General features: G+C 41.8%; 1 protein-coding gene across 4 annotated transcripts; it reads right to left on the bottom strand.

The window, feature by feature from the left end:
* Positions 1–538: 538 nt before the first annotated feature.
* RAB3IL1 (RAB3A interacting protein like 1) lies at positions 539–24,002 on the bottom strand. 4 transcript variants are annotated; one of them, XM_063437762.1, is made up of 12 exons: positions 23,809–24,002; positions 20,184–20,397; positions 15,824–15,919; positions 15,043–15,120; positions 14,362–14,571; positions 12,008–12,127; positions 6,753–6,881; positions 4,200–4,312; positions 3,745–3,768; positions 2,350–2,449; positions 1,971–2,037; positions 539–840 (listed from the first exon to the last, which is right to left on the bottom strand). In XM_063437762.1, exons 1-12 carry the CDS (start codon positions 23,820–23,822, stop codon positions 758–760), a joined length of 1,248 nt encoding a protein of 415 aa, XP_063293832.1. In that variant the 5' UTR covers positions 23,823–24,002; the 3' UTR covers positions 539–757. The 4 variants fall into 4 exon arrangements, with proteins under 4 accessions (XP_063293832.1, XP_063293833.1, XP_063293834.1 ...); XM_063437763.1 differs by lacking the exon at positions 3,745–3,768; XM_063437764.1 differs by lacking the exon at positions 12,008–12,127 and having other exon boundaries at positions 23,809–24,000.

Here is a 24,002-nt window from a genome sequence, read left to right as displayed (position 1 = left end):
TGTTACCTGGAGTGCTTAATATCAGGCTCAATGCATGCAACAATCTAGTTGATAAAGGGTCATACTATTTTAAAAGTCCACATCATCAAGAAATGGCTTACTTACAGGAGCTGTCCACCACAAATTAGAGCAGACGTTTGCCTTCAGCGGACTTTGAATCTTCTTTAATCTTTTTGACTATATTCCAAGGGTTTTGAGGTTCTATATGTTTTTGACGCTTCTACAAAATCCTGTCTCCACCTCTTGATTAACAGGCATGCATCTTGTTGGCAAATATATCCAAAGTCATGACATTGGGAAAGCGGTGACTAAACCCTCATATATTATAATCCACTGAACCCATGATGTTAAGAAGGGGCTCCAACACGCGAGCACTCCATTTAATCAAGAGTAAGAATGTACATAATACATTAGAATGTCTGTTTCTTATCTTTGGGGGGGGGGGGAATCAAGTTTACAATGTAACAGGTAAACTGTTCACGAGCAGTGTTCACAGTGCTGGTCATAATTATGTTAAAAATACTGTTTTACAATAAGAATCTCCAGAAATACTATTTTTGTACAGTGAATGTGTGTATTCACAATGTACACATACATTTTGCACACACATGGGCATATAAACACGAACTCTCCTGGCCCTGTAGTGTTTTCACAAATGGTCATCAAATATCTTGTGCTATCGCAATTGCCTTGACCTCTTTAGTTTCTCTTTTTGTGCAGCCTGTGCTATTTCTCTGAGATGGAGGTATCCATACTGCTAGGATTCATTGACATAAAAGCCAAGTTTTGCTACAGACATCTCCCGACGAAGCCTCATGATCTCCCAGAATATTAGCTCCGCTGCAGAAAAAAAAGTTAAGAAAGTACAAGTTTAATTCATTATTCATTTTTAAAATATTGCAGCGACCAAAACTGTGTAAAGATATTGATTTGTATATATAATTGTAGATAATCTCATAAATGATGACTTTTCAAGGTGAAGGCGGCTAGGATTAGGGACATCGGGTTAAAGGAGGGATGTTTTTGGCCTACAATACCCAGAATTCTTTGAATGCAACAGATGGTCAGACATTCATGGGATTCGTAGTTCAGAAATATCTGGGGAGACAGATTTTAAGATGCCTGTGGTAAAAAAAACACTCCAAGCATCATAACTACTACAGTGCACTGTAGTGGTTATGGTATCAGAAATGCGCTAGTGCTTGTCCAATGAAAGTAGTAATCTGACCCTGCACTACTGGACAGGGCTGAGCTCAGGAGAGCAAACAAACTTCTGGCTTTTGTGAAGGCTGGAAAAAGTTGGGGAGCAGAGGCCCACTAGACCCCAGTTAAGAAGTGAAAGCATTACTAAATAATTTGGCTGCTAACTTTGCAGGGGCGTCAGCGCACTTCTGGCAGCACAACCATTAAAGTACGCTGTAGTGGTTATGGTGCTTGCATTGGTCCTTTAATATCGGTGCTGGGACCTAATTTGAAGAACTTGAGCCATTTTGTGTATAGAAAAATTAACGTTGCCAATCATATTGATCGAGGTAATGTAAATCACCTTCATTAAATCTGCTTATTTAACTGGATCTATTGAGTGTATTTTTTCCCATTTCTTTAAAATTGAGACTCAATTTGAGGATTTTTTGGAGTAATTTGAGAATCAGTTGAGAGTGATTAATATATTAAAGGGTCTAAACACGAAAACCACTTCACTTTGCTGTAGTAGTTAAAATGCAAGACGCCTGTTCTTCCATTCATAGATTTCAAAACTCATTATGGTTTGAGATAACGAGCTCTGCTTTGGAGTGTGTATCACAGTGTGTCAGACAGCTAGCCTTATTAGGGAGCTTCATTTCAGCCGCATGGCTTTCAGAACATATAAAAATTGCACGAATGCATCAAACATTTAACCCATGGACTACAACATGTACCTTTTATGGTACCGAGGAAAACAAAGATCACTAGATGTTTCTTGTACTTACTGTCCTGGCGCACTAGGCCTTGCTGTATGTAACGAATGTAAGTAAAGAAATTGCACACTGCTGTGATCTGCAAAGGAGATAGTGAGAGAGGAGTCAGCAAAGGTGAGTAGATATTGCAAGTGATACCAGGAAGGACTAAAAAGACTATATTTTATATATAATGGCTATCCACTAAAAAAGGATGCCGTAGTAAGTTACAATGTGTCTAAAATCATCACACTCGGAATTATTGGGTAAACCGGAATTTTGGAGAATTGGCAAGACAGTTGCGAAGTAGGCCAAGATAGTGAAATGGAATAAACGGAGGGGGAGTTCTAAGAACACAACTGCCTGTTTCATTATTACACAATAACTATATATGTCTGTGAATGTAACTTACCCTGTACCGGCAGGATGGCGATATGAAGTAATAGTTCGTAGAATCCCCCAGCTTAATGCGATGTCTGCATGAACGAGACAGACCACTGAGAGCGCACTTCCTACAGAGACGGGATAAGGGAGAAGTTGGAATCATCTCATTTACTGTATTTACAGCTTCAATACAAACGCCCAATTCTGTGATCATTTAACTTACTGTATCGTTTGTTCGTGGTACAGTGCTGTGGAACATGTTGGAACCTTATAAATAAAACAATACAATAAACTACCCACTCTCAGCATTATCTAGCAAATTGTGAATTGTTGGGAATTCACCAGGCAATGGCTAACATGTACGGCAGGCTGGCGTGGAATAGGAGGGCAATCGGCTGGTACCCCACAGGCTGGGGGGAGGGAAGGATGTTTCTCTCTCCCTCCGTTCCCATTATCTTTTTTTACTTCACAATTTTTTCTCTCTTCCCTCGCCCCTTTTTCATTTTCTCTTTCTCCGCTTCTTTCACGACCTGTTTCCTGACCTTTCCCGCTCAATTTTCCCTGTTCTTAAATCCATATGTTCTCTTCCTGACACATGAATGTATCTCCCATCGTAAGTGAAGACTTTAGTTACCCCTCACTGAGTTGTTGTGGTGCTGTGGGAGCTGAGATGAGGGGAGCGGTTCAAGATTCCAATTTGGATTTGTGATGCTAAACATTCTATGTTGTGATGGGCTGAATGTATAGCTAATACTGTGTGTTTACTTGTTTTAAACCTTTGCTTTCTCAAAAATGCAAACTGCCTATTGTACAACCATTGGTTCCATCTCAAAAATAAAAATGATCATAACACGCAGTTTACTGTTACTTATTTTCTCCCGTGTTACATGCATGTTTCTAGTGATCTTTGCTCACACTTGCTCTTTAGTACCACGTTGTTTCTTTTGGGTTTACTCATTAAATTGGGAAAACAAAATTGCAAATTGTAGTCCAAAGCTATAAATTTAAGCTATATTTCCAATTCAGCTATTTTGGTGTAAAATATGAATTTCCATAATCTTTTCTCCACAATTCACAGTTTAGCGTATAAACCCCGCTGTGCATGTAAATGTGTAGACTTCACAGTTGTCAATGAAGTGATTGTGTTTGTGGTTTGTTATATACACAGGGAGGTCCATTTCTTGGCACATACAGAGAGCAGAACACATTTGATACATTCTCAGAACGGGGTCACTAGATCATGCCACATTCTTATAGTAAAAAGCACTGACTAAGGTCAATAATCCAATAAACAAAGTATCTTATTCAGTTCCCAAAAATTAGTTGTTGCAGCTGTTAGGTTTACATGCCCTTCAGAAAGCTATTCTTAAGTTAATGCAGCTTGTTAGTTGATTAATTAAGCAGTTCTCCTTATAAAACTTACGTTACAACCTCCACCCGACACCCGCTGAAAAGGAGAAACAAAATGGCAAAGGTCATTATACCAATTCTAGCATATAGTGGTGGTAAAGCATTGTTTATTTTTTAAATGACCATTTTCCGGATATAGACCTCTCATACAGGCTTTGCGTTGAACTGTGACATACTAGACACTCATTATTGACCAGTTTTCTAGGGCTATCATTGGGTAATAGTATCATAGGGAGGAGTCTGACATCGTTAAAGTGGTTTTTGTTAACCAAATATGTGTATCTTTAGGGTTATGGTGTCAAACAGGGCATGACCTCTCATTGGGTAAGGGGTGGAGAAAATGTTATGTGGCCAGAGCCCAGCAGGTCAAGGGACAGCTCCCCACCATCTTCAAACTTCACCAACAACCACCGATTTTAGGAAATAATGGAATGTCTGTGTGTTAGACAGGGAAGGTGGCAATCCTACCTTGGCCCTCCACGTGCCAAAGCCGACGCTTTCACTACAGGCAGTACCGGCTGCACAACTGGCTCCACAGAAAGAGTGTTATCTTCCACTGCCGTCAGGACCTGTTCTGAAAGCTGTGGGTACAGAACAATGCAACGGTTAATGGTAACTTTCCAGGCAGTAATCTAACAGACTTGGGTCACCTAATAGAGAGTCAACAAGGTTCTGGCGGTGGTATGAATGTGCAATGTGTAATTGTCCGAGGAGATCCCAAGATTCCATTCCATTTATAAATAAAAAGTCATACACGTTAAATAAAAATAGACGTCTGCTATAGTATGGACCTGCTTTGTGCGCTGAATAAAAATGTATTTAGTATCATACAGCAATCAAAATCTAGAAAAGTAAAATTAACTACACTGTCCCAATGAGATTATTTGAAAAGGAGGAGACCAGGATTCCTTAAGATAAAGCGGGGTATAAGCTACGAGTAATCCTTATAATAGCCTCCAAATTAGCAAAATTAATACGATTTTATTACACCATTATAAAACCGGCAGCATTTTAACCCATTCACAATGTCAAGCCTAAGCTGGCTCCATTCTGGTGAAATAAAATTGACTTCATTTGATGTACGGTGTTGCGGCTCCATTATTAACTGTTTGATAATTAAATAAATTGAAGTCTTCTGGAAAAAAGAGTTATTAGCGTCCACAAGGCTGTAAATGATTATAAGACAGTTGTCAAAGGCTGCTGGATCTATTTACCAAATCCTAGCATTATTTCGCCTTCCCCTGGAATTGACGCAGCTAATGTGTCCGAGACCTGACTATCTCTGTGACACGTGTGATGCCCTGACTTCACTCTGATCACACATCAGATCCTGATCTCTAACCCCAGGGTTTCCTTTTTTCCCCAAAATGAAATGGACTTGTAATTTTCCTCGGTGTGTATTTAACTTATCAGACATACAAAGCAGCGATAAACAGACCGCGACGTGCTAACCTGTAGGGAAAATGTATGCGGCACTGAAAGGCTGATTACCTGATACAGGGGACCGACAGTACGTCCTTCAGGTTGTTGGACCATGTTTTATTTTTGGTATAAGGTCTCCTCCTCAATACAGAGGGGGCATTGGTGGCTGCAGGGAGGAGATAGTGGCAGAGAATACAGACGCTGTGTAGGATTACGAGAGTGGTAGGAGTGGAGAGGTAGGGACAAAGGCAATTAATGTTGTCTGAGACCTTAATAAACATGGCTGTGACAACCTCTACTTTTGCCTCATCTCCCCCCAAAACCTCAGCCTTCTCTCTTTTGCTAACTCCACCAAGTCTTGCATTTCTTCTATCTATTCTTATTGTCATTCCCATTCCAGTCTCCATTTATCCCATCCATCTTTCTAGCATTGTAACCTCTACCTTATATTTGTCCACAGCCTCATGTCATTCTTTAACCTGCTTAACGGCCACCCAGTTCATTTATTAATCTGATCCCAGCGATAGATAATTTATTAAGCTCCCAGGACTTGATAATTCATTAACTCTTTGCAGAATCGAATCACCCACTCTGTCCAGCCTTCCATAATTCACTGTTCTATCCTGAGCCGAGGTGTGCGCCCACGTTTGGTGTTGATGTATGTGTGTGTCCTCGCTTTGTATGTTGTGTCTTTGATGATCAGGAGATACAATTCTCCACATGGACAAAGACCTAAACAAGATTTATTATCGCCAAACACAAGTATTGGCTTTGAACACACCATGCCCACAGCTATATCTCTAGATAACACGGCCTGGGATCCATTCATAGTTGCATAGATACATTGTAATTAGGCTGAAAATACCTTTCACCTACATCTTCGGTGAATTCTATTTCCCTATTTCATTTATTTATTTAAAATTTGATCTGTTCAAATTCTTTAGAGGCAACTGGCAGAGACAGAATAAGTGATTATGATGTATAACCTTTGAACAAATTCTGCTTGTAACAGGTTCCAGGAGTTAATAGATCACTAAAATACAGTGCCGGGTGATGCTTAAAAGGAGGAAACGTAGAGGTAATATTGGGAAATTTGTCTTGTTCTTAAATAGTTATAAATTCATTGAATGGCCTTCCAGCAAGGGTGGTAGAGAATAATACAGGGGAGAATTCAGGAATAAATGTTGTGCTTTTTAATAGCAAAACAGCCCATATGAAGAGCCGCTTTGTTTTTATCTATACTGAAAAATCATTGTTTTATACCCAAACAAAGACAAAGCCATCAGTAGCTAATCATAGGTGTGTGCACACTACGCTAGGATGCGTACCGAGAGAATATTCCATTTTAGAAATCAGTTTCCCTCTAGTGATAATCAGGTGTATACAGAGATTGTTAGGATTTATTCAAAAACAAAACAAGCTGAGCCAATCTCACGGAGGCATGCCCACAGAGACCGAAACATATGACAGGGCAGACAATTTATCCCTCCATTATTTAGTGTCTGGGGATACTGGACACTACGAAATTTAGAAATTTAGAAATAATGTAAACTAGAATTTTTATTGGGTGTGAAAGTGTCCAATCCTATCTACACTTACCTCTCTTTTAGCAAAATGTAAACATGGGGCAATGTCTTCGCGATAAATTCTGGAGAGAAAAGCACAGGATTTGTCTAGCGTCGGGCTATCCTTCCAGGCCAGAAACTCAGAGAATAACAGTGTGTCCACCTGAAAAAAGTGGGAGATTTTAGAAAGATCAGAGATGTTCCACTTAGTTAACGGAAAGCTGTACAAAACAGATACAGTGTGAGCCACAAGACTAGTCAGTTAATATATGTACAGGTATGCAAAAGGAAGAGTTCTTAACTATCCAAAATATATTTACCAAAACTGTTTACCTTGCCCAACCTTTCCACTTCAACAGTGCTGCTCAGATCAGTAGTTACAATAAAACATCCAGTTTGATCATCTAGCTCACACTAAGGCAGAGGTAGACCATTGGAGATGGCTGGGACTACGTTTCCCACAATGCTCTATTATAATTATTATTATTGCCATTTATATAGCGCCAACTGATTCCGTAGCGTTTTATAATATAGCTACCAAATATGCATCAATCATAGTCCAGAATGGCTGATGGTGCTTAGCCCTCGTTTAATTAAATAATTGACATATTTACATACAGAATTTGAAAGACTTGGCAGGGAAACTGTGTCAATCAAAAGATTCAGGCAGAAAAAAAAAAAAATTTTACGTCTTGTGGGTAGATTTCTATAGGTATCTACTGATAAACACTAAGCTAATGCAACAAAACTTCTAGAACAGGGGTAGGCAACCTGCGGCACTAGTGCCATGCACGGCACTTGAGGTGTCTTTCCACGGCACTCAAGGCTGCTAGAGCCAAACAGGGTCTGGCCTATCAGGAGTCTCAGTGAAACTTCAGATATCTGCTAATACAAAGAGGTAGTGAAGGACAATCCTCAATTTATGCATTGCAGCACTTAGAGGAAGTGATCTCAGATCACTTCCTCCCAGCACTTGTGAATGGAAATCCACACTGTAGTAGAGCAACTGATGTTGCAGCTCCTGTCCTTGACCTGTACCTGGCCAGCTTGGTCCCCACTGGAACCCAGGGAAGCCACCCACACTGCTAGATATACACAGACCTGCAGAATAAGCCTCCCCTCATACAAATAATACGAACAGCCCACACACAAACATACACACAATCCCCACAAACGCAACACCACTAACAATCTACATACATGCACACAATCCCACATGCAGCCTCTCACGTGCAAAACCCCAAACAGACCCCATACACTACCAAACACACAATGTGACATATCCACCCACACACACAATTCCACAAGCAGCCCCCATACACAGCCCACATTCATATGTATCATACACGATACCATAAACTACTAATGAACATATACAATATAATCGCTCATATACGCACAAATACAACAATACAAAGCAATTACAGTATAAATAACACAAGCAGAATACGGCAGCACACACACCTCAATTTAAAAAATAGGATCGGCAGGGCCGTTTGAAGGAATTTGGGGGCCCCAAGTAAAATGGACATGGTGCCCCCCTTCCCCCTGCACGCAAAGCCTACAGGAACCACAGCATAGCCATATAGTTTAAGTTCACCCACACTTTATATAAATAAAGGTTTACAGTGCAAATATTGCTGTTGCATATAATGTGCATAAAACTTGAACATTTTCAACAATTGAAAATTCCCTGTGTTCTCCTCATCTCCCCTTCTCCTCACCCCCTCCCTGTGTTCTTCTCACCCCCCTCCCTGTGTTCTCCTTACCCCCCCTCCCTGTGTTCTCCTCATCTCCCCTTCTCCACCCCCCTCCCTGTGTTCTCCTCATCTCCCCTTCTCCTCACCCACTCCCTGTGTTCTCCTCATCTCCCCTTCTCCTCACCCCCTCCCTGTGTTCTTCTCACCCCCCCCCTCCCTGTGCTCTCCTCATCTCCCCTTCTCCACCCCCTCCCTGTGTTCTCCTCATCTCCCTTTCTCCTCACCCCCCCTCCCTGTGTTCTCCTCATCTCCCCTTCTCCACCCCCTCCCTGTGTTCTCCTCATCTCCCCTTCTCCACCCCCTCCCTGTGTTCTCCTCATCTCCCCTTCTCCACCCCCTCCCTGTGTTCTCCTAATCTCCCCTTCTCCTCACCTCCCCCTCCCTGTGTTCTCCTCATCTCCTCACCCCCCTGTGTTCTTCTTACTCCTCCCCCTCCCTGTGTTCTTCTTACGCCTTCCCCTCTCCCTATGTTCTTATTTCTGCCCCAATGTTCTTCTTACTCCTCCCCCCTCCCTATGTTCTTCTTACTACTCCGCCCTATGTTCTTCTTACTACTTCTTACTTGCTCCCCTCCCACCCTCCCCCTGTGTCCATCGTATTCCCCTCCCCCTGTGTCCTTCTTATTCCCCTCCCCCTGTGTCCTTCTTATTCCCCTCCCCCTGTGTCCTTCTTACTCCCCTCCCCGTGTCCTTTTTACTCCCCTCCCCCGTGTCCTTCCTACTCCCCCGCCTATGTTCTTTTTACTCCCTCTCTCCTTCCCTCCCTATGTTCTTCTCACCTCCCCTTCCCTGTAGCGTGGCCGAGCTCAGGGTGCACTTCCTGTCAGTCCGGCCGGGAACAGGAAACTGAATCTCCTGTACCGCGTGGTACCCGGCCGGACTGACAGGAGGAAGAGGAGCTCGGCCACGCTACAGGGAAGGGGAGGTGACGAGAAGGGCAGTGCTGCAGCCGCCTGAGACTCTCTATAGAGCTCTCAGGCAGCTGCAGCCTTATAGGAAGCGCCGGCCCTGCTTGGGGTCCCAGGCCAGCTCGGGACCCAAAGCAATTGCTTGGTTAGCTTGCCTGGTAGCGACGAGCCTGAGGATCGGCACGCTACGGGACATCACAATCCTATATCGGCACAGTGCTGCTAAAAGGTTGCCTACCCCTGTTCTAGAATAAGACTTGGCTGTCAAATCTGCCCATCTGTGTGCGTCAGAATCGAGTAGCTATTTCTGTGTAGAGATCAGACAGAATCTTTACATAAACTGTGAGGTTATTTTATTAGGAACACGTGTTAAGGCATTGCACAATGATTCCTGTGATTAAATCAACGCACAAGGCTTTAGCTTGAACAGAAGCTGATGCAAAAACGGAGCGTGTCACAGAAGCAACCCAAATACACAAACATGACAGAACTCTGCATACACAACACAATGCACCAAACACAATGTTATAATTAGTAACACATGAGACTTGGAGCTTGCATACAGTTTAAGAATCCCTGCCTTGAAACATAAGTGAGCCCTGTTGTGGGCTGAAACGTTGTTTCGATTTTGCGCCAATAAATCTGCCCACTGGATTGAACTTGAGTGTCTGGACCATAATTACTTTTCTGCCACATTCCTAGTCCTCTCCTGCAGTCTCTGCCACATTCCTAGTCCTCTCCTGCAGTCTCTGCCACATCCCTAGTCCTCTCCTGCAGTTCCTGCCACATTCCTAGTCCTCTCCTGCAGTCTCTGCCACATTCCTAGTCCTCTCCTGCAGTCTCTGCCACATTCCTAGTCCTCTCCTGCAGTCTCTGCCATATTCCTAGTCCTCTCCTGTAGTATCTGCCACATTCCTAGTCCTCTCCTGCAGTCCCTGCCACATTCCTAGTCCTCTCCCGCAGTCTCTGCCAAATTCCTAGTCCTCTCCTGCAGTCTCTGCCACATTCCTAGTCCTCTCCTGGAGTCCCTGCCACATTCATAGTCTTCTCCTGTAGAGTCCCAGTGCTATTTACTAGTTCACCATGGCTAAGTCTCACTCAGGTTCCTAGCTCACAACTGCCATGCACCAGCCGCTTGCCTAGCCATGATCCAGACACTTTCCTGGTTTCTTGTTATGTGTTTGTAGTGTGTAGGTGATTTGAGTACAGATTGCACATTGTGGATAATTGGCACTACTACTAATAAAAATGGCAAAAAACTTAAAATCTGACTTAATATGAATGTAGCATTTATAGTCAATAAGTGAATTATGTTGCCCTACAACGTACAACCCAAAATATGAAAAACGTGTAGTGACAATTAGCATAAAACACAAATGCACACAGAAAATAAAGACACGGTGGTAACAATTAAAAACAAAAACAATATTACAGTAATCGCATAAATAATCACAATATGTAGCTTGTACCAGACCACCAACCTCCGCCAGGAGGTAAGCGGAGAAACAATAACTAGGCCTAGGTGAGTCGAATAAAACAATTCCCGTATGTCAACTCAAGGAACCAAACCAATCCATTAGTCCAGCAGCGATAACGATCCACAAGGAGTTACCAAACATCATATTAAGATCCAGGTAGTCCACGTAGAGGAAGGTGAATAATAGTCCCAAACAGAGACACGCGGAGACTAAATGTTTGCCTCCCTTATCTTGGTGGGCTGTTGCTCAATTCACACTTACTATAATGTCTCTTTAGGGGGCATTGACCCGGTGTGACTTCTTACCTAGGGTCCATACGGTGTCACTCTCCACTTTAGCAGCCAGAGAGCTATAATCTCTGGCAGTGCTCATTGGCTGGCATCCATCAGCAGTTGCTTCAATGAGCTAGCCCTGTACTGCAGAGCTTAGCCCGGGAGAGCTAGCGGATGCTCCTTAGCAGGAGTCTCCAGCTCTCTGGTTGAGGTCATTGAGGCGGGGAGTGGCACCAGATGGACTCCGTTCTAATAAGAAGGTTACCTACTCCGGTCGCTTTGAACGTTCTTTCAAAGTGGAAGGCGATTCGTGCCATAGAGAAACAATGAAAAAAAGCTTCTTCATAAGAAACAGTGGATCGGTGGAGCCATGCATGTACTATAGGCCCCCCGTGATTTTCTATGAGAAGCTTTGGATTGAACTGAAGATCATCAATCAGGATGGTCTCAACGTGGACCAATCACGCTGTATCAAGGGGACTGTCCCTGTGACGTCACAATACGTTGGAGTTTATTTTATTTTATGACTTAAATAGCGGGGACCCTAAACCTAAAACAAAAAATGACACCCCAATGATAAAAATAAATATATACATTTTTACAGCTGCAGGATTCCTCTTTAACTGCTCAAAAGACAGAAAAGAAACTGAAAAAGACTGAAAAAGGCATATGCATTCTCTCCATTAATCAAACTCTCCGCAAAAAATAAATCAAATAAATAAAAAAGGTTCTAACTTCAGTCCATATAGGAGATCAAGCACATATCCATATATACAATGTATGACTTGAGGGTGGCAATCAGCCATTATATCATTTATAGTAATCGATCAGAATAAGGAAACTAAAAACACTTTGCGGATGGGAAGTGGTACCTGGCGGGAGAAGGAAGAGGAGTCATCAGAGGGAGGCCATCCTGGCTCGTAGGTTATATGGACAACCTTCCCCGGGACAATACAAAGAAGCAGTGAGAGGAGAGAAGGTACTGCAGAGAACTGAGAGAAGGAAAGATAGCAGAAGAAATACAGAGAAAGAGTGAGAGGCACAACGACATTAGGACGACAAACAAGGAAAACAGGAATGAGAGTGAAAAAAAGAGAATGATAAATTAATTTAGTAACAGAGGATGATCATGCACAAAGTGGTAGAACAAAATAGAAGCGGTTACAAAGTAGTAAAAAGATGTAAAGAGGTCTCCTCCAGTGGTTCATGGACTTTTATATTCAAGAGAGTGTCAGTAAGTCGTCAGCACTGTCAGCAACAATGTGGATTAAATAGAGGACAAAGATTAGGAAGGATCTGAGACAGAGGTAGCCAACCTTCTGCACTACAGATGTTGTGGACTACATGTCCCATAATGCTTTTAAAGTCATAACGCTAGCAAAGCATCAGAGGACATGTAGTATGTAACTTCTGGAGTGCCGAAGGTTGTCTACATCTGATAAAACAGCTAAAAGGTCGATTGGTCTGAAAATAGATCAAGAAACATATGACCAAACAGGAATCAGAAATTGTATTTTAAATGTTACATAAACAAAGTGGGATATTTATATTTTAAAATATTTACAAAATGCTGGTTAAAGAGACTCTACAGGCACCAAGACCACTTCAGCTCATTGAAATGTTCTGGCTGCAGTGTTCCAGGTCCCTTAACACTGCAAAGGTAATTATTGCGGTATTTAATAATAATAATAATCATCATCTTTATGGGTTTACTCCACTTCTAGTGCTTGTCTACTAGACAGCCCCTAAAGAAACTTAAAGGTCAAGGGACATGGGCGCAGGTTCGGGCGCCGCACCTCCCCTGCTAGACTCGGGTAAGTGACAGAAATTGTTTTTAACCCCGGGTGCGAGAGGGAGAGGCGCCTTAACGGAGGGAGGCACTATAGGGAGCTATAGTGCCAGGAAAACAACTTTATTTTCCTGGCACTAAAGTTTCCCAATGCTCTCCCTGTTATTCTAGAGATTGCGTGACGTAAATTGAAATATAAGCTCAGTTTAAACCACAAACACAGTACAGGGACAGGAGACGATATTCTTAGTGAAATTATTAATGATATTATTCTTTTACATTTTTTACATGGAACCAATGAGGCTTGTATGTCAAAACTCAGAGAATATCAGAGAAAATATTTCATAATCATTCAGGAGAAAGGAGACAGAAGGTTCTAAAACACAACGAATTTGCAGAGATGGAAATATAAAGGCGCATGTTGTTACTGAATCATAGCGGACAGATAAACAATAAGGTGTAAATAAACAAGGGGATAAAAATAATCATGTGAATACAGAGAGAATGGAGTAAAGAGAGACAGAGACAATGGAATAATGCCCACGAATCGGAGACAGAATAAGAGAGACAGACAAGAACATAGATAAGACATTAGAATCTTCTTCCAGAATCCCCAAACAGATACACCATTTATCTGATGCATCCAGCGTCTAAATTTAGTGTAAGAAATTGTAAACATCTAACATTAATTACGGTATCTGTGTGGCTCTCCTTACTGTAGGTGGTTTGAATTGATGATCATTTCACAAAATACTACTAGTATTACACCACTTTGTGCACATCAGTAACAATGCTCAAATACATAATAGATGAGAATTTAAACACAGCGTATCTCATGAACAGTTGCCTGTACGACCTGTGCTCGTTTGTAATAATGCAAAGTGCAGACAGAGCACATGATGTGCCGTAACATATTATTTACACACATTTAGTGCTATGCATCAAGAGACAGTGCATCTTACATTTGCATTAAGCATTATTTACTGCACCGATAATTTGGTGCAGTGGATCATAATGCTTCATGGAAATGTCAGGTTACTAAGGAGCACATTATAACCCACTGGTGGTGGGAAGGAGCACAGTGCATATTAGAACCCATTGATGGTGGTAAGGAGCACATTAGAACCCATTGATGGTGGAAAGGAGCACTTTAGAACCCATTGATGGTGGAAAGGAGCACATTAGAACCCATTGATGGTGGAAAGGAGCACATTAGAACCCATTGATGGTGGAAAGGAGCACATTAGAACCCATTGATTGTGGTAAGGAGCATATTAGAACCCATTGATGGTGGTAAGGAGCACATTAGAACCCATTGATGGTGGGAAGGAGCACATTAGAACCCATTGATGGTGGAAAGGAGCACTTTAGAACCCATTGATGGTGGAAAGGAGCACAGAGCAGATTAGAACCCGATGATGGTTGTAAGGAGCTCACCTCTTTGGCCTCTGTGCATATTGGCTGAGTTGGCACAGCTGCTGGTGTAACAGCAGCACAGCCTGTGCTCTTGTTCCGTGAATGGCCTTTGCGTAGTGCATTCTTGGATGGGCTCTGGAGCTGAGGGTGCAGGTCACGGTTTGGAGAGGATGGGGTGGAAGTAATGACCAAAGTCTTCAGAGCGGTGACTTCTGCCTGCAACATGTCAATCTACAAAGAAGGAGACTATATTTAAAAGAAGAAAAACAACCACAACAAAAGTCTTAAATTAGAGGGGCAAAGGTTTAAAAATAATATCAGGAAGTATTACTTTACTGAGAGGGTAGTGGATGCATGGAATAGCCTTCCAGCTGAAGTGGTAGAGGTTAACACAGTGAAGGAGTTTAAGCATGCATGGGATAGGCATAAGGCTATCCTAACTATAAGATAAGGCCAGGGACTAATGAAAGTATTTAGAAAACTGGGCAGACTAGATGGGCCGAATGGTTCTTATCTGCCGTCACATTCTATGTTTCTATGTTATAAAAAGAGAAAAAAAAGAAAGGAATGAGAGAAAGCAATGTGGAAAAGGGACATACGTTTAGTGAAAAATGCAAAAAAAAAAATGTTGTTTCAATAAGTTGTTGACTCCTCTAGTAACAGAAAACCAATTTACATCCAGAATAAACAGAGACGGCTTACCTTTCCACAAGCTTCCTGCAACTGCTTCTCTGATGCAGCCTGCTTGGTGTTGGCTTCTCGCACCATCTTGTGAGCCTCCTGTGAATACACAAGTCAGTGGTGATTGCACACTCAGTGACCTAACTCACTGCTTAGCTGTTACAGTTACCACATGGTACAGGTGTTATGCAAAGGATTCTGGGAGAAAGCCCCACTATAATTTGATACACCCGAATGGCCAAAATGTTGTTGGGTTTTCTCTCAGAATCCATTGAAGACGACATTTCTAACAGCGTTTTGTAGATCATTCAAACAATATATTGCATGTGTTGAATGTAAAATATGAAAGTGTTGCTACTCTATTTATGTCAAAGACTGGAGTGTTCGCATGTACCATGAGTTTTTTCTTTTTTTTTTTTTTATACAACTCTACCTTAATGAAGCAGTGTTTGTGTATAGAATAGATCATGCCTCTGACGTTTCACTGCTCAATTCTCTGTCATTTAGGAGTTAAATCACTTTGTTTCTGTTTATGCAGCCCTAGCCACACCTCCCCTGACTGTGACTGACACAGCCTGCATGGAAACAAAATGGTTTCATTTTTAATCAGATGTTAACTTACTTTATACGTTTTTATCTCCTGCTCTGTAAATGGAACTTTGATTACATACAGGATGCTTCTGCAAGGTCTAGCAGGCTATTAATACAGCAGGAGTGTTGTGTGGCGTGTTGGTGTTATAGAATTAATCCAATGCTATGTTTTTCCAGACACACTCTCCAAATGCAGTATGGCCAGAATTACCTCAAACAAGCTGGCTGTCAGCTCTTCCAGCTCCTGTTCCAGCTGCTCTCTGACCTTAGAAAGTCTCTCACACTCCTCATCTCTCAGCTTCAGTTCCTGGTCAAAACAATGTGTCACAGTATGGAAAGGACGGAACACAGATTGAGCATTATAACATCTCATACAAGCTTTATTACATGTGTGTTCTTCCAGATAACCTCGAGCACATCTCAAACATTGCTCAATTCAATCCACCGAAAGGCTACTCCATGTACCTACTACCCTCTCTGTAAAGTAGTGTTTGAGACAAGACCGCACTACTCTGCAACTATTATTTCAATATTTAATGAATAATAAGTCAAATAAAACAGATGGTACCTGCTAGGATACATTACTGGCTATATATCTTGACTGCAGTAGGTTGTAAGGCCCCACGGATACAAAGTGGCAGGGACACTACATATATTTAAAGGAACGTGTGCCAACCTAATTTTGAAAGGCACACCAGACCATTTATATGCACGAGCATTTGAATGAATCTTGTTTTTCTAATGGGGATTAGAAGAGATCTGTATCGCACTGCAGAGGAGTGGTTAAAGGGTTAAACGACTCTGACAACCCAATTATTTACTATAATGATAAGCAGCCCAACACGTTTATCTGTACCAACACACATGTCCACACCCAATCCAGAAAGAGAAAACCTCAAATATGTAAAAGGGCATTTCTTCTGCAGTGGGTATGGTGGTACTGTGTAGATGGTGGTGTATATTAATACAGTATAGATCAAACACAGCAGAGGTATAAATAATTCATAAGTCATATGTACATACATTACACTAACGTCTTATGGTTCTAGGGTATTATGGGTCTAGAAGCCAATGTCACTCCCCTGCCAGATACCTGGCAGTCAAATTATTATATTGTGGGAACAAACTGTGCCTCAGCAATATTTAACATTTGGAGGAGCCACTGCTCATACATGTAGATATATTATTTATAAAATTTCAGACAATAGCAAAATATAGAATACCAGCAGGTGCATGCAAAAAGCACAGGCATCAATTCAATTACTCAAAAATGGACTGGAATGGAAAATATGCACACCACAAAAATATTATATGGAAAATATTCACTCCACCCCCGGCCTCTCCCCCTTCTCGACGTCAGCACACGGGATGGCCGGGGGGGCAGAGGCCCGTGGCGGAGGGGAGACCCACTCTTCCAGATTCTTACCAGGACCCATATAATTTACCGTAAGCATACAATACAATGACCACATAACACGACCATTCCACACTACCCCAATGACAATTGGGACGGAGGTGACGGGCCTTAAACACCGCGCGTGGCGCCCTATAGCTGACTTACTAATCACGGCATGACTGCCCTACCAGAAAACCACCCGCGTAGACCCCACTCCTAAGCCTCAATATCATAAACACGGGTATGGTGGTGGGCCACAACACTCTCAAGGGTGCCGCAACACCGTCATTGCCTGTAATGCACCACTCCGCACTCAAGGCCATTGCGGCTCCTCCAGCTTAGACAAATAGGCTGCACGACCAGACATGGCCAACATGCCAAGGAGGTTGGCTGAGGGGGGTGGGGGAGGTGGAGGAATGGGAGGGGAGAATAGATAGCCCTCACCATAAGGTACAGCGGCTTGGACTCGGCCACTCGGCCACAGCAAAAAACATATGTGAGGAAGGCTGAACTTGATGGACGCAAGTCTCTTTTCAGCTATGTAACTATGTAACTATGTAACTATGTAACTTAGACACGTTAACCACCAAGGGCTCAGTTGGGATGCCCCTCATTCGCCCCAATTCGATAAATGTGAAATGTGAGTCAACCATCCATCACAAGCATATTATGCTAAATACTGGACATGAACTCAATAACAACATGTTTTTACCCTTATACTGATCCACTTCTTTGCCGCTTGTGTGTCTCTACTTCACTGCTATGTTTGTCACAATTCTAACCTATCACTAATACAAATAAAGCTTGTCTAAAAAAAATAAAAAAGAATAGATGCACTCCACAAAAATAGTATATGGACAATATGCACAAAAATATTATATGGACAATATGCACAAAAATAGTATATGGACAATATGCATAAAAATATTATATGGAAAATATGACAAAAATATTATATGGACAATATGCACAAAAATAGTATATGGACAATATGCATAAAAATATTATATGGACAATATGCACAAAAATAGTATATGGACAATATGCATAAAAATATTATATGGACAATATGCATAAAAATATTATATGGACAATATGCATAAAAATATTATATGGAAAATATGCACAAAAATATTATATGGACAATATGCACAAAAATAGTATATGGACAATATGCATAAAAATATTATATGGACAATATGCACAAAAATATTATATGGACAATATGCACAAAAATATTATATGGACAACATGCATAAAAATATTATATGGAAAATATGCACAAAAATATTATATGGACAATATGCACAAAAATAGTATATAGAAAATATGCAGAAGGTCAAAAGTTTTCAAAAGGAGAAATAAAACAATGCAAAAAGGCATTTAAAGGGGCACTCAATGCACCATAACTACAGCTTTTAGTTATTACGGAGCAAGAAGTCTTTGGGTGCAGTAGTTCCTGCTTTTATCCAGAGGTTTTGCAGCCAAAGTTAACAAGCAGAAGTGGTTATGGTGCTTCCAGCATCACTTTAAATGTAAATGCATGTTAAACACCTGTAACCGCAAAAAAAAAAAAAAACTCAATTTGTATCATGTTTGCAAAACCTTTTATTAATTAATAAAAAATAAAAAAATCAAACTCTCCAGCTTATTGGTACCTGTATTTGCTAACTTTTCTAAATCAGTGTCAAATCACTTAATCATTACACCTCGCAGGACCAGAGGACATAATCCCCCCATCCTTTTTAATGTTGGTTTTAGACCCCAAGGACGGATGATCTTCTTTCTGGAGATTGATAGGACGAGACATTGTGTTTTTAGGATCCAATCGACCAAGAGGTTGTGGTTTTTAGTTTGAATGTTAGGTTCTCGCTGTACTGATCTTGATAAAGTCCCACAGTTTGGGACGAAACGCGTAGATCTGCGGGCTGCTGGCTGTTCCCTTCTTTCTGGTCCCCCCTGGGTTTGACGTTCAATCTATATTTGGCTGAATACCGTGATCTTTTTTGAAGACTCAGACCGCGGTATATGTTTATGGGCTGTAGCTATCCGGGCAGTTATTATCTTTATTTCACCACTCTGCACCCATTCATCTTTCCTACTCCATTTCCACCGCGGTCTTTTTTGAAGATCCCGACCGCGGTGTGAGGGAGTTGGAGTCCCCCTTATTGGGTTCATCTGGCTGATATTTAGATCTGCCCGGTAGTGTTTACATCTTGCCGACCCATGGAAGTCTTCTGGATGTTTTTTCATTTTTTCTTCTGGTTATATTTACCTCTGGTGGGGCCCACACCGAGGTCAGGTACTTTTATATTTATATTTATTATTATTATTGTTTATACTGGTATTTTGATTTTTTATGTTTTTCATTACGCTATTTGCTGTGTCCACTCTATCTCCACTAAATCATTGATCTTTAATTTTCACCTTTAATGGCTACTATTTAGTGAAGTTAGTTGGTGGATACATTTAGTTATACATATTGTTGCTCTCTGTAGTGAAACATTTGAATTTATTGTTATGATTTTTGTCTGGTTAGATTTAACAGTGGAGATTGGAATCAGCCCCCTGCTTATTATTATTTTTTATATATGTGATAATTAATAAAAGGATATGTTAATTATTTTATTTGTTTAGGTTTATATTTATGAGCGCACACACCAAATTTCTATTTCTGAGTGTATAACCCATCAAGTCGCTAGAGTGGGTTTGGAGCTGCTTTCTTTTATAACTTTGTTGTGTTATTTTTGTGTGTACCGCTTTTATATGGGTAATATTCTGTGCTGGTTGTTAACTTGTACTAAACTTTACACCATGTGTCGACAGCTTCTGTCAACTGCACTTTTAATAACAAAATGAAAAATGTTTGAACATAAACATAAGTGGCTCCAATGAGGGTTTGGAAGTGTTTCAGTAAAGTCCTCAACTTAGAGAAATCAAAAATATTGCTCTTGTAGAAGGATACATTTATCTTTAAGTTTAATAAATAAACGTACTTTCCCTGGCAATACTGTCAGGTGGATGTTGAAGAAGTTTGCTTATGTCCACAGGTTGCCCTTTTTGGGGTCCCATTGCCCAGACGTTGTCCAAGGTGTGACTAACTAACTAACTAACACGGTATGGCAGTTAAATGCGATTATTATGAGAAATATTGATGTTAGAAGATTAAACATACTTTCTGGGCCTTTAGCAGCTCCTCTCGCAGGATTTCTGAACCTTTCTCTCTGATTTCCACTGACGAACTGCGCAAACGAGAGAGGTCATACGCAGGGGTCTCTCCAGATTGCTCGGTGGAGGGTCTCGAAGAGTCGGACTTTGGAAGAGAGGGCCACTCGTCAAAGGCTGGGGAGCGGCGGAGCTGGGGGCCCCCATCCAGAAGAGGAGCCTGTCTGTAATTAACCACATGAAAACAGAGCATTAAATTAGCTTTACATACCGGTACCCACATAATCCGCACCTACCCTGTACTTTGAGTAAGGTAAGTTGTAGGAGATGGTGGTCCTTCTTGCAATGACTGTTAAATAAAAGGTCAGTATATTGTATCCCCCCAGACTGTATGTGACAGAACCCTGAGGAAGTTTGATATAAATGAACTGTTTCCTGACATTCTCCCAGCCTGAGACTCACCCAAAGTGTGAGAGATACATAATCAACCACAAATGTACTGCTCCCTATAGCCATCACCCCTGCCGCTCCCCTCACAATTTATCCTAAATCATTAATTGTATTCCTATAATACTCATCATGCATGACAAATCGTTACTATTTCACATTCCCTCAATCCCCCATTTAACATTGAGAACTTCAGGTATCCAAAATGACTATTTCGTTTTAAAATTATTGCTAGTTTTCCCCTCTCGATCTACCACAACCATTTATTTTACATTTGTTTCATTCTTCATTCCCGCATTGCTTATTATAAAATCCACGATTTATCCGTGTACCTCAAGCCATGAATTACCATACTGTGGCCCTATCCACAACTACCATCATTGACCCAAAATATTACTCCTATTGAGCCCGCTCTCCTTCCCTCTAACTAATCAGCCACAATAGTTTGTTTACCCCTCCCTATCCAACTATTCATTTAAACTAAATGCTATATTCCTGCACTTCCTCAACTCCCAGACATTCTTCCAAATCACTGCCTACGCCTTTCCTCCACCCCTCGTTTATCCAAAATGATTACTATTCAATCCCTTTCACACACCTTATATCTACTATATATCTATATCCCGGCTTCTTCTACAGCCACCATTTCCCCAAATTGATTACTATTTACCTCCCCTGGCCCCATCATTTATTCAACATTGTATTATGAACCCCCTCGCTCTATCCCCCTCCATTCATTAAAATGATTCATATTTAACTCCAGCGTCAATAAAATATATTAATATTAAGCTCCTATATCTGCCAACAGAATTCTTACTATTTAACCCCCCAATCACTCCGTACATTGAAATACAATACTTTAAGTGACACTATTTATAAATCTCACGGCCCATGCACATGAATTAGTATTAAACCCCCTGTCCCACCACCAGATATCGCGTCAAACAGGTCACAAGATTAACTTCATGTTAGCAACAATAAAACACACTTTTCAATGATCTTTACTCCCAAACTCCTTAGTAAATCCTCCCCTCAGATTATGGCTGGGGGGCAAATCGCATTTATTAAATGAGGTATTATTTGCCCTGACCCCGTGTTAGGGTTATATTCCCTAAATTGGGAATTATTTTTCTGCACTTAAAAGTGAATTAAAAGTTTTACTGTAAAATAGCCAAACTGAAAACATGGGGTTTGTTTTTATCAATTCAGCTAGTCTGGCCTTGAAATGTGAGTTTCACACTGAATTCAATTCTCACTTTACTAAATAACAGTCACCAACCATCACTAACACACACACACAGGCAGAATTATCGTCTGTCACACAGGCAGAATTACCGTCACTGTCACACAGGCAGAATTACTGTCACTGTCACACAAGCAGAGTTACTGTCACTGTCACACAGGCAGAATTACTGTCACTGTCACACAGGCAGAATTACCGTCACTGTCACACAGGCAGAATTACTGTCACTGTCACACAGGCAGAGTTACTGTCACTGTCACACAGGCAGAATTACCGTCACTGTCACACAGGCAGAATTACCGTCACTGTCACACAGGCAGAATTACTGTCACTGTCACACAGGCAGAATTACTGTCACACAGGCAGAGTTACTGTCACTGTCACACAGGCAGAATTACTGTCACTGTCACACAGGCAGAATTACCGTCACTGTCACACAGGCAGAATTACCGTCACTGTCACACAGGCAGAATTACTGTCACTGTCACACAGGCAGAATTACTGTCACTGTCACACAGGCAGAATTACCGTCACTGTCACACAGGCAGAATTACTGTCACTGTCACACAGGCAGAATTACCGTCACTGTCACACAGGCAGAATTAGTGTCACTGTCACACAGGCAGAATTACCGTCACTGTCACACAGGCAGAATTACTGTCACTGTCACACAGGCAGAATTACCGTCACTGTCACACAGGCAGAATTACCGTCACTGTCACACAGGCAGAATTACTGTCACTGTCACACAGGCAGAATTACCGTCACTGTCACACAGGCAGAATTACCGTCACTGTCACACAGGCAGAATTACTGTCACTGTCACACAGGCAGAATTACTGTCACTGTCACAGAGGCAGAATTACTGTCACTGTCACAGAGGCAGAATTAGTGTCACTGTCACACAGGCAGAATTACTGTCACTGTCACACAGGCAGAGTTACTGTCACTGTCACACAGGCAGAATTACTGTCACTGTCACACAGGCAGAATTACTGTCACTGTCACACAGGCAGAATTACTGTCACACAGGCAGAGTTACTGTCACTGTCACACAGGCAGAATTACTGTCACTGTCACACAGGCAGAATTACTGTCACTGTCACACAGGCAGAATTACTGTCACACATGCAGAATTACCATCACTGTCACACAGGCAGAGTTACTGTCACTGTCACACAGGCAGAATTAGTGTCACTGTCACACAGGCAGAGTTACTGTCACTGTCACACAGGCAGAATTAGTGTCACACAGGCAGAGTTACTGTCACTGTCACACAGGCAAAATTACTGTCACTGTCACACATGCAGAATTACCATCACTGTCACACAGGCAGAGTTACTGTCACTGTCACACAGGCAGAATTAGTGTCACTGTCACAGAGGCAGAATTACTGTCACTGTCACAGAGGCAGAATTAGTGTCACTGTCACACAGGCAGAGTTACTGTCACTGTCACACAGGCAGAATTAGTGTCACTGTCACACAGGCAGAATTACTGTCACTGTCACACAGGCAGAATTACTGTCACTGTCACACAGGCAGAGTTACTGTCACTGTCACAGAGGCAGAATTACTGTCACTGTCACAGAGGCAGAATTAGTGTCACACAGGCAGAGTTACTGTCACTGTCACACAGGCAGAATTAGTGTCACACAGGCAGAGTTACTGTCACTGTCAGAGGTGCAGAATTAGTGTCACTGTCAGAGAGGCAGAGTTGCTGTCACTGTCACATAGGCAGAATTATCGTCTGTCACACAGGCAGAATTACTGTCACTGTCACACAGGCAGAATTACCGTTACTGTCACACAGGCAGAATTACCGTTACTGTCACACAGGCAGAATTATTGTCACTGTCAGCATTCACAATGGGAGTCAGGGTTTATCGCGCTATACAGCGCACATCTCTCGATTTACTAAGATAATAGGAGAAAACTTCGCTTACCCTGCTTCCCACATCCCACCAGCACTCTCTCTCCTCCTGGCAGTCTCAGAGAAAAGGCATCCAGAGCTGTCTACTGAGAGACTGCGGGGGCAGAGATCAGATATTGGGGGGAGAGTGTCCGCATTCTAATCCCAGTAACAATGTATCACTTCCTCTCTCTCACCCCCCCACGCTGCCGCATGCAGAGGAAACAC

This window comes from Pelobates fuscus, chromosome 12 (assembly GCF_036172605.1).
Source record: "Pelobates fuscus isolate aPelFus1 chromosome 12, aPelFus1.pri, whole genome shotgun sequence".
NCBI classification, from domain to species: Eukaryota; Metazoa; Chordata; class Amphibia; order Anura; family Pelobatidae; genus Pelobates; species Pelobates fuscus.
The sequence above is the reverse complement of the archived record's forward strand: the minus strand, read 5'-3'. Positions and strand labels throughout refer to the sequence as shown.

Coding starts and splice junctions, on each gene's coding strand:
- RAB3IL1 (XM_063437762.1), bottom strand. Junction 4,313..6,752: donor TACATTTTGCTAAAAGAGAG/GTAAGTGTAGAT, acceptor CTGTACCCACAG/CTTTCAGAACAGGTCCTGAC. Junction 2,038..2,349: donor CGCCATCCTGCCGGTACAGG/GTAAGTTACATT, acceptor TCTCCTTTGCAG/ATCACAGCAGTGTGCAATTT.